At 53.6% G+C, this 11,446-nt stretch overlaps 1 protein-coding gene across 5 annotated transcripts in view; it reads right to left on the reverse strand.

The window, feature by feature from the left end:
* CPAMD8 (C3 and PZP like alpha-2-macroglobulin domain containing 8) overlaps positions 1-11,446 on the reverse strand; it is a 136,239-nt gene that overhangs the window by 109,091 nt on the left and 15,702 nt on the right. For all 5 annotated transcript variants that reach the window (XR_005195862.1, XR_001817242.2, XM_037728743.1 and 2 more), the window contains exons 7-10: positions 10,983-11,037; positions 7,287-7,400; positions 5,385-5,469; positions 2,824-2,932 (exon numbers count right to left, since the gene is read on the reverse strand). Coding sequence is in view for 3 of the 5 variants with exons in the window: in XM_037728743.1 (XP_037584671.1) it covers positions 2,824-2,932; positions 5,385-5,469; positions 7,287-7,400; positions 10,983-11,037 (363 nt within the window). In the remaining 2 variants the exon portion in view is untranslated. The remainder of the gene's footprint in view (positions 1-2,823; positions 2,933-5,384; positions 5,470-7,286; positions 7,401-10,982; positions 11,038-11,446) is intronic.

Below are 11,446 nucleotides of genomic sequence, written 5' to 3' on the forward strand. Positions count from 1 at the left end.
AAAAAAAAAAAAAAAGAGGAAAGAGATTCCCATACTGACACAATCTCCCACAACCCAGGCAACAGAGGGGACATCTGAGCCCATTCAGCCCTGCCCTGAACAGGCACCAGAGCTCCCTCATTCAATTCCTATCTCAGGACCCCAGCCTGGGACTTGGCAAATAATCCTTATTCAGAAAGAGGTATGGAGTAAATTACTCCGTAAATGAGAGAACTAAGTCAAAGGCCATCAGCCAGTAGCCTCCCGGGAGAATGGCTGGGATTCCCCAAGGTGCCAGTGTCAGGAATGGGGGGCGGGTTATGGTGTCCAATCCATGAAAGAGAAGCCTCAGAGAGCTGAGAGAGAGGCCAGACGCGGTGGCACACGCCAGTAATCCCAGCACTTTGGGAGGCTGAGGTGGGGGTGGATCACTTGAGGTCAAGAGTTCAAGATGAGCCTGGCCAACGTGATGAAACCCTGTCTCTACTAAAAATACAAAAATTAACCCGGCATCCTGGCACATGCCTGTTAGCTACTGGGGAGGCTGAGGCAGGAGAACTGCCTGAACCCAGGAGGTGGAGGCTGCAGTGAGCCAAGATCACGCCACTGCACTCCAGCCTGGGAGATGGAGCAAGATTCCATCTCATTAAATTAATTAATTAAATTCGATTTAACAGATCTCAGAGATAAGAGAGGGGCACCCATTGGAGCAGATGTGTCCCAGGTGGGAAACGGACTGAGAAGGAGCTCTGGGTGGGAGGCGGAGAGGAGCTGGTGCTGAAAGGGTTAATGTCCAGGACACCTAAGGAGGGATGGGAGTCTCCAGAAAGGTGAGTGTCTGTTGTACTGTACCCCACTCACAAAGTAACATTATGTTGAAAGACCGAAAAAAGTTACAAAACCTTAAACATGTGGGAATGTAAAACCGTGAAGCCACATCGACCAACTGGCAGTTCCTCAAAAGGTTACACACAGTGTTACCCTCTGACCTAAAATTCTGCTCCTCGGAATGAACCCAAGAGAAACAAAAAGGTAGGTCCACAGAAAAACTTGCACAGGGACGTTCATAGTATCATGAGACATAGCAGCCAAAAAGCAGAAGCAACCCAAACGTCCACCACTGGATGGAGGGATAAGCGCATTGTGGTCCGTCTGTACCAGGGAATATGACGCGGCCATCAAAAGGGAATGAAGTGCCCACCACGCTATGATGCAGATGAACATCAAAAACATGATGCTGAGCAAAGGAGCCAGACACAGAAGGACACACAGTGTATGATTCACTGACAGGAATGTCCAGAACAGGCAAATCCACAGAGACGGAAAACAGCTCAGTAATTGCCAGAGACTGGAGGAGGGAGACGAGGGTTCTCTGCAAAAGGACAGGAAGGATTTGGGGAAGGAGGGTGGAATGATCCTAAAACTGGATAACAGCCATGGTTGCACAACTCTGCAACTATATGAAAACCACTGTATACTTTGCATGGGTGAATTGTATCCTATGTGAATGATATCGCAATAAAATTGTTTATGTTTTTATTTTATGTTAGAGATGGGATCTCACTATGTTGTCCAGGCTGGCCTCGAGCTCAGACTCCTGATCTCAAGAGATCTTCCTGCCTCTGCCTTCCAAATATGAATAGCTGGGACTCCAGACAATAAAACTAGTTTAGGTTTTTGTTTTGTTTTGTTTTTGAGAGGGAGTCTCGCTCTGTCACCCAGGCTGGAGTGCAGTGACAGTCTCGGCTCACTGCAACCTCTGCCGCCCAGGTTCAAGCGATTCTCCAGCCTCAGCCTTGGCTGGGATTACAGGCATGCACCACCATGCCCCGCTAATTTTTGTATTTTTAGTAGAAACAGGGTTTCGTCATGTTGGGCAGGCTGGTCTCGAACTCATGGCCTCAAGTGATCCGCCCACCTCTGCCTCGCAAAGTGCTGGGATTACAGGTGTGAGCCACCACGCCCAGCCAAATTTGTTTTCTTTTTTCAAAACTGTATATACAGTAATCTGCAAGGAAACACATCAAAATATCAATAGTGTTCGTGCCCACCTACTGGAGAACATGTTATGTTTATTTTCTTTCTTTTTATATTTTCTAAAGTCTCTTCACTCAGCCTGCAGGAATTTTATCACCAGAAAAATCCCTGCCAAATAACTGTTTTAGAGAGTAAAACAGAGCAGTGGCTCACACCTGTAATCCTGGCACTTTCGGGGGCCAAGGCGGGAGGATCACTTGAGCCTAGGGGTTCAAGACCAGCCTGGGCAACATAGTGAGACCCTGCCTCTATTAAAAAAAAAAAAAAATATATATATATATATATATATACACACACACACACACATATATACACACACACATATATATACAAATATATATATATATATATATATATATATATATATATATATGTATATATATATATATATATATGTATATATATATATGACAGAGTCTTGCTTCTTCACCCAGGCTGGAGTGCAGTGGTGAGATCTTGACTCACTACAACCTCCGCCTCCCAGGTTAAAACGATTCTCTGCCTCATTCTCCCAAGTAGCAGGGATTACAGGCATGCACCACCACCCCCGACTAATTTTTGTATTTTAGTAGAGACAAGGTTTCATCATCTTGGCCAGGCTGGTTTTGAACTCCTGACCTCGTGATCCACTCGCCTCAGCCTTCCAAAGTGTTGGGATTACAGGTGTGAGCCATGGCGCCTGGCCTCAAAATATTTTTTAAGGCAGTAAATAAACTAATAATGATAAAAGAAAGTTGAATAAAATGTGTGATTGCGGCAGTGAAGCGGGGGGTTGGGTCAGGGGCTGGAGGGGTCCCTGTTTCTCACCTTGGTCGTTCTGAGGACCGGGCGTCCCACCTCATGGCTGTAGTACCCCACACCATTAACGGTCATGTTGATCATTAAGGCACCAGCCACAGGTTTCCCAAAGGTATATCTGGAACAAAAGGGTTAGGCATAGTCAATTTCACAGCCAGGAGATTCCAGACTGGGTGGCAGGGAGGGCCCAGCCTCAGGAAGGCCAGGTTGGCACAGTGCAGCCACTAGTACAGTGACTGGTGCAGCTCCCTCCCCACCCTGCATCCTGTCCTGACAGCCCTCTCTGCAGCCTGGAGTCGGGACAGAAGATACCAAGGCCCTGCGATCCTCTGCGCCACACCTTGAGATGGACAGAAAAAGAGACCGAGGGTCAGAGAGGAACTCTGAAACTGAGCAGGCTAGGTTGGTGCCACCTCTGGAGCAGAGTAGTGCAGAGGCATGAGCGACTGTGGGCCCCTGAGAGGCACCTGAGCCTAAGCACCCTATTAAGCTCAACCTTGAATCAGGGACCAGACTTCTCTGAGCCTCAGTTTCCTCACTCAGACAGAGAATGGGAATCAAACTGCCCTCTGAGGTGTGATGGTGAAACTTAAATGTCTGTTTGTCACTTCTGATGCAGAGGGAATGCCAGGCATGGGGAACAGGGGCAAAATGAGAGACTGCAGGCTGGGCACAATGGCTCATGCTGGTAATCCCAGCACTTTGGGAGGCCAAGGTGGGCAGATCACGAGGTCAGGAGTTTGAGAACAGCCTGGCCAACATGGTGAAAGCCGGTATTACTAAAAATACAAAAATTAGCTATGTGTGGTGGCCCACACCTGTAGTCCCAGCTACTCAGGAGGCTGAGGCACGAGAATCATTTTAACCCGAGAGGCGGAGGTTGCAGTGAGCAGAGATCATGCCACTGCACTCCAGCCTGGGTAGCAGAGTGAGACTCTGCCTCAAAAAAATAGAGAGAGAGAGAGAGAGAGAGAGAGAGAGAGAGAGAAAGAGCAAATAAAAGAATAATGCCAGGCACTTCAATATTTTCTAGACTATAAAAAGGGCATGTGCCCAGCCCTGGATTTGAAACCCCACACAGCTGGAGGACATGCAGGCCAGAGAACCTCCTTCGCAGCCAGGGGGCAGGCGAGAGCTGGACACAGGAATGGGAGCCTCTGAGGCTCTCTCCCTGGCGCCCCCACATCAATGCCTCTTGATGCCCTGGGGTGGACCCTGGTATGGGCTTGGCCAACAGCCCAGTCATTAGGTGGGCAGCCCTTCAGAAAATCCCTCTCAGCCGGGCGAGGTGGCTCCCACCTGTAATCCCAGCACTTTGGGAGGCCAAGGTGGGTGGATCACTTGAGGTCAAGAGTTCGAGACCAGCCTGGCCAACATGATGAAACCCCTTCACTACTAAAAATACAATAATTAGTCGGGAACGGTGGTGGGAACCTGTAGTCCCAGCTACCTGGGAGGCTGAGTCAGGAGAATCGATTGAGCCCGGGAGGCGGAGGTTGCAGTGAGCCGAGATCGTGTCACTGCACTCCAGCCTGGGCGACAGAGCAAGACTCCATCTGAAAAAAAAAAAAAGAGGTCCACCCCTCTTGGGTCAGTACGCTGGCTGGGAGTGCTGTTTGATGCCAGGGGGGCCTGCAGGGGAGGTGGGCAGCCTTGGGGGAGGCCTAATTTGTGTAGGGCATTCCTTGGGGAGGGAAGATCTTAGTGGGAAGGGGCAGGATTGAGGAAGAATGCATATTGGGAGGGGCAGGCTTTGGAGAGACAGGGGTGTGCTCATGGGGACGTGGGCACAGTTTGAGGGGACGGTCCTACATTCTGGCTTTTTTTTTTTTTTTGAGACAGGGTTTCACACCCATCACCCAGGCTGGAGTGCAGTGGTGTGATCTCGGCTCACTGCAGCCTCGACTTCCCAAGTTCAAGTGATCCTCCCTCCTCAGCCTCCTGAGTTGCTGGGACTACAAGCGTGAGCCACCACACCCAGCATGGGAACAAAGACAGGCAGTGGGTGGAGTGAAACAGGCTCATGGGGCAGGGAGATACCCGCTATGAGGGAGGGCGGGAGCAGGCAGAGGGCACCTTTGGGGGAGCAGGGAGGCCACGGGAGGAGTGACTGTGTGTAGGAGGAGGGGAAGCCGGGTTGGTACAGGGAGACAGAAGGGCAGGCAGAGGAGAGGCCCAGGGGAGAAGGAGATGTTCTAGGGGAAGGGGTACACCCCAGGGAGGGGGGCACCCACAGGGGAGGGGCCTGGGGGAGGGAGATGCTCCAGGGGAAGGGGCACATCCTGGGGAGGGGGGCGCCCACAGGGGAGGGGCCTGGGGGAGGGAGATGCTCTAGGGGGAGGGGCACATCCTGGGGAGGGGGGCGCCCACAGGGGAGGGACCTGGGGGAGGGAGATGCTCTAGGGGAAGGGGCACACCCACAGACGGGACACGCACAGGGGAGGGACCCAGGAAGAGAGGGGTACACCCATGTGGGAGGGAGGGAGGCAACAGTGGAGGGGAACGACCTTGAGGGAGCAGTGTGATGGTGGGGGAGGGGGAAAGGCCCCCCGTGTGCCCCTGTTTCTCACCTGGCCTGCACGGTGCCTGTCTCACAGACATCCAGGTCTCGGATATACCGGGGTGGGTCAATCAGTAGCTCAAACTTGGGCAACACTGAAGAGAGAAAGCAGAGAGGAGGAGGGGCTGGCTTCTGTCCCTAAGGTGACCTCAGGAGCCCTGGCCCCCTGTGCAAGGTGTCTGTGGACCATAGCACCCGGCCACCGCCGAGGGTGATGCTGTACCCATCCATGCCACTCTGCTCAGCAGCCTTAGGGATTCTGCAGGCTGCATCTATTCCCATCTTTGGGGGACCAGGACCCCATTTTCCTCAAGGGACCTCCTCCTATCACTTTTAGACCATCAGCTTAGAGTGTGGTGGATTCCAGCCTATCCCAGGGTGGACACCAGGCCTACAGGTGCCACCCAGCCCCTGTGACCCTGGGAGCCCACAATCAGCAGAGAGCCGATTTCTCCATCGCTTCTGGACTCAGCCCTGGGAGGGTCAAGCCATCTTGTCACCAGGGCGGGCGTGATGCCCTGAAGCCGCCAGAAAACCAGAAAGAATCGGGTCCTGGGAGAGCCCTTGTAGGAACCTAAGAATATTTTTTCTTTTCTTTTTTTTGAGACAGAGTGTCGCACGATCTCGATTCACTGCAACCTCCTCTGCCTGGTTCAAGCAATCCTCCAGCCTCAGCCTCCCAAGTAGCTGGGGCTACAGGCTCACGCCACCGCGCCTGGCTAAAGTTTGTATTTTTAGCAGAGACGGGGTTTCGCCATGTTGGCCAACCCCTGGTCTCGAACTCCTGACCTCTAGTGATCCATCCACCTCGTCCTTCCAAAGTGCTGGGATTACGGATGTTAGCTGGCATGCCTGGCCACCTACTTTTTTTTTTTTTGAGACAGGGTCTCACTTTGTCACCCCAGCTGGAGTGCCGTGCTGCAATCACGGCTCACTGCGGCCTTGATCTCCCGGGCTCAGGCAATCCTCCTGCCTCAGCTTCCCAGTATCGGAGACTACAGACATGGGCCACCACGTCCAGATAATTTTTTGTTTTAAAGTTTTGTACAGACGGGGACTTTGTTGTCCAGGCTGGTCTCCAACTCCTGGCCTCAAGTGATCCTCCCGCCTCAGCCTCCAAAAGTGGTGGGATTACAGGTGTGAGCCACCACCATGCCTGGCCTAAAAAACTTTTTTTCTATAAAAGGCAAGAGTGCACTTTGGGAGGCTGAGACAGAAGGATCACTTGAGGCCAGGAGTTGGGAGACCAGCCTGGGCAACCCTGTCTCTACTAAAAACACAAAAATCAACCGGGAATGATGGCTCACACTTGTAGTCCCAGCAGCTCAGGAGGCTGAGGAGGGAGGATCACTCAAACTTGGGAAGTTGAGGCTGCAGTGAGCCAAGATCGCACCACTGCACCCCAGCCTGGGTGATGGGCGTGAAACCCTGTCTCAAAAAAAAAAAAAGCAAGGGTGTGGGACCACCCCCTGAAACTATGCCCAGCCATCACGAGCCCTCAGTAAACGGGGACTCATGTCATCTTCCACCTCTTCACCAGTTTCTTTCTCTTCTTTTTTTTTTTTAGACGGAGTCTCGACCTGTCGCCCAGGCTGGAGTGCAGTGGTGTGATCTCAACTCACTGCAACCTCCACCTCTTGGGTTCAAGTGATTCTCCTGCCTCAGTTTCCCGAGTAGCTGAGACTACAGATGCCCGCCACCACACCCAGCTAATTTTTGCACTTTTAATAGACACAGTTTTCGCCATGTTGGCCAGGCTGGTCTCAAACTCCTGACTTCAAGTGATCCGCCCACCTGGGCCTCCCAAAGTGCTGGGATTACAGGCGTGAGCCACCAAGCCCGGCCTTCCTCACCAGTTTCTAAGATTCCTCCCAGATCTGAAATTCCAAGACCCTGAAATTCTCCAACTTACCATACTTCTGAACTTCAAAAGGCCTGTTGTATGTGTGGCCTTGCATTTCGACAAAAATCCACCATTCTCCCAACACGGGCTGGTCGGACAGGGGGAAGCTCACGTTGGTGATGCCTGTGTGAAGAGAGAACCCCTTCGTGCCTGGGCAAGGGCATGTGCAGAGACAGCCATGGGTTCGGGCCCAGCTCCAGCATCGCAAAGTGACCTACGGGAAGAGGGAGCCAGGACCCGGCTCCTCCTCCTTCCCTGGGCATCGCCCCAGGAGAACTGGAGGCCACGGAGAGGCTGGCAGGGTCTGTGCAGATCAAGACCCCGCAGAATCAGGCCAGCTGAGCAGGTCTGAGACCCCAGCAGGCTGCAAAGGGGTCCAGGGAGAGACTGGACCTGGGGTTCCTGGGACAGCTCTGCAGCCAGGGCCAGGGGCAGGCGGTGAGCTGGACAAATGTGGGAAAATGAGCCAGCCCGGCTCATCCATTCCATCCCCCACCCGAGCCATTCCCAGCCTGCATATTACTGACACCTGGGGCCCGGAGGCTCTCTGGGGTGGAGGCGTCCTGTGCCCCAGAGGGCTCTGAGCAGCATCCCTGGCTTCCAGCCACCAGATGCCAGTAGGACCAATGCCCGCCACAATGTGACAACCTGAAAAAGTCTCCAGACATTGCTGATATCGCCCCGAGGGGGCAAAAACACCCCTGGGTAGAAATCCCAGATAGACAGAGATAGAGGGAGACAGAGGAGAGACAGAGAGAGAGGAGAGACAGAAAGAGACAGAAGAGAGAGAGACAGAAAGAAAACAGAGAGGAGAGAGAGAGGAGAGAAAGAGAGGAGAGAGAGAGAGACAGACAGACAGACAGACAAGAGAGACAGGGTCTCCAGCCAGGGCAGGGTTTCTCAGCCTGGGCACTCCTGACATTTGGGGCCAGATCCTTCATTGCGATATGGGGGTGTCCTGTGCACTGAGGGGTCTGAGCATCATCCCTGGCCTCCACTCACCAGATGCCAGCTGCCCCCCTTGTCCCCCACAAAAGTCATGACACAAAATATCCCCAGACATTGCCAATGTCCCCTGGGGGCAGAATCTCCCGCCGGCCCCAACCCCTCCGTGAGAACCACTAACTGAGCTTGGGCACGCACACACCTTAGAACAGAGCACTCTCCCCAAGCGTCCCCCCAGAAGCACCATCAGCCGCTGACGCGGGAGGTGTCACGTGCTTTGCACCTGTGCCTCTGAGCCCGTCCACAGCTCGGTTTCTGCCAGGAGCCGTGGAGAGGTTGGAAAGGGCACACTGACCCCAGGCAGATCTTCCACTCATGAGTGTGACATGCTCCCCCATCCCCAGTGATCGTACAGGAGGGTCACAGAGGGAGGGGACAGGGAGGGAGGCACGATCACATTGGAGTCGGAAGACGTGACGGCTAAAATGGCTATTCAAAGTGTACCTTTGACAGCTGGAGGACATTGGACATGGGTGTCTTGAGCACGTGCTTGGTAAGGGGTCTGTGGCCAAGTCTGCCAAATGCTCCCTGAGAGAGGGGCACAGTCAGTCACCCTGCCCAAGAGAGGGGCACAGTCAGTCACCCTGCCCAAGAGAGGGGCACAGTCAGTCACCCTGCCTGAGAGAGGGGCACAGTCAGTCACCCTGCCAGAGAGAGGGGCACGCCACCCTGGTTGAGAACTGCGGGTCTACACGCAACCCAAAGGGGGTTTGTTTGTTTGTTTATTTATTTATTTGAGACAGAGTCTCGCTCTGTGGCCCAGGCTGCAGTTCAGTGGTGTGACCTCGGCTCACTGCAACCTCTGCCTCCCAGGTTCATGTGATTCTCCTGCCTCAGCCTCCTGAGTAGCTGGGACTACAAGCACGCACCACACCTGGCTAATTCTTTGGATATTTAGTAGAAACGGGGTTTCACCATGTTAGCCAGGCTGGTCTCGAACTCCAGACCTTAGATGATCCGCCCGCCTCATCCTCCCAAAGCGCTGGGATCACAGGCGTGAGCCACCGCACCCAGCCTAAGGGTTTTTTTATTTTTTTGAGACAGAGCTTTCATCCAGGCTGGAGTGCAATGATGCAATCTCAGCTCACTGCAACCTCCACCTCCCAGGTTCAAGCTATTCTTGTGCGTTAGCCTCCTGAGTGGCTGGGGCAATAGGCGCCCGCCACCATGCCCGGCTATTTTGTATGTTTAGTAGAGGCGGGGTTTCCCCATGTTGGCCAGGATGGTCTCGAACTCCTGACCTCCAGTGATCTGCCTGCCTCAACCTCCCAAAGTGCTGGCATTACAGGCGTGAGCCACCGCACCGGGCCCCAAAGGATTTTTTTTAAACAGGAGGTTGATCTCTCCCCTCCCTCCGTGCTCTAAAGCTCAAGTCAGCCTAGGCAGCATCTTGAGACCCCATTTCTATCAACAATTTTAAAAAGCAGCTGCACCTGGTGGCACACGCCTGGGGTACCAACTACTTGGGAGGCTGAGGTGGGAGGATCACTTGAACCCTAGAGGTGGAAGCTGCAATGAGCTATGATCATGCCACTGCACTCCAGCCTAGGTGACAGAATGAGAGAGAACTTCTCTGTTTAAAAAAGAAAGTGTTTTAAACTTTTCCAGAAAGGTCTTGAGTTCTGCTCTTGCCAACGTCTCCCCTGCTCTCGGCATTCAACATCTCTGTCTTGTCCTTCCTCTCCAATGTCACTCCTCTGGACATGCACAGCCCTTCCCATATGTTGAGTCCCTGCCTGGAACATGCTTCTTGCCCCCTCGCTTGGCCTGGCTGTCCCCTGTTCCTTCTTTGTTGCTGAAAAGGATCCTCCTCCAGGCAGCCTTCCAGGATTGCCTCTGCCACCCCGGGCTGGAATAGAGCCCTGTTTGCCCTCACTTCTCCTCTCTAGCACCCATCACAATTGACATTATCCAGCCTGCTCAATTCATGTTTGCTTTCCCCATTGTGTTGAAAGCTCACCCCGTGGCAGTGTCTGTGTGGTGCCCAACAAATATCTGCTGATACAGACAGAGCAATGAAGTGAACGAGAGGGAGTAAAGAAGGCAGAGGGAGAAGACGGGACAAAAGAAAAGAGGCTGAGGCCGGGCACGGTGACTCAGGCCTGTCATCCCAGCACTTTGGGAGGCCGAGGCAGATGGATCACCTGAGGTCAAGAGTTTGAGACCAGCCTGGCCAATATGGTGAAACCCTGTCTCTACTGAAAAAACCAAAATTAGCGGGGCGTGGGTGCCATTCACCTGTAATCCCAGCTACTTGGGAGGCTGAGGCAGGAGAATCGGGAACCTGGGAGGTGGAGGCTGCAGTGAGCCGAGACAGAGCCACTGCACTCCAGCCTGGGTGACAGAGCAAGACTCTGTCTCAAAAAAATAATAAAAGAAGGTGGGAGCATGTGCCCCAGTATTCCAGAAAGGTCTTGAGTTCTGGGCAGGAGCCCTGCCTGAGTCCTGGGCACAGAGAAACGTGGGCGGAAGGTTCAGATCCACAGGGAAAGTGCTGTGGGCCGGGCTGAGGCTCCCAGACCCAAACCCGCAGTGTGGTCACCTCCCAGGTGGGTACCTGCCCTCCGCTCCTCCTTGGTCCCCTCCAGCTGAGGCAGCAGCGGGGGTACGTTGGGGAGGGGGCCCGGACAGGGCACATTCTGTTTTCCTGGAAGGCTTATCACCTCTGCAGCCCCCCAAGCCGCAGAGGAAGAAACTCACCGCAGCAGAACGGCTTCAAATGTCTCCACTCCATCATCCGAGAGCCTCGGGGGTCCTGTTGGTGGTGGAGGGGGACAGACACACAGAGTGAACTCAGGGTAGCCCAGCGTGTGCCCAACGTCAGGATCTTCCCAGTCCTCTCTCTTGGGCATGTCAACCACGCAGGGAAGGTCCCGAGATTCATCATTCACCCCAGGGCAAAAAGTTTAAAAGCTCTGGATGGGAGAGATCCAAGCTGGCTGATCACTAGCAGCTCGGGATTGCAGCTCCCACTGAAAATGCAGAGAACGAGAAGATACCACACTTTCAGATCAATTTTTGTTGCTCACGCACCAGGAGATTCCCAGCGGAGGAGCCCCACGGGTCGCCAGCACGACTCTTGAGGCTGGTGAGGCGGTTTTGCCGCTGTCTTGGAGCGGCGGTTCTTGGTGCAGAGTCAGAAAAGCACCATCAATCTTAAAGCC

This window comes from Cebus imitator, unplaced genomic scaffold (genome assembly GCF_001604975.1).
Source record: "Cebus imitator isolate Cc_AM_T3 unplaced genomic scaffold, Cebus_imitator-1.0 Scaffold280, whole genome shotgun sequence".
Classification (NCBI taxonomy): domain Eukaryota; kingdom Metazoa; phylum Chordata; class Mammalia; order Primates; family Cebidae; genus Cebus; species Cebus imitator.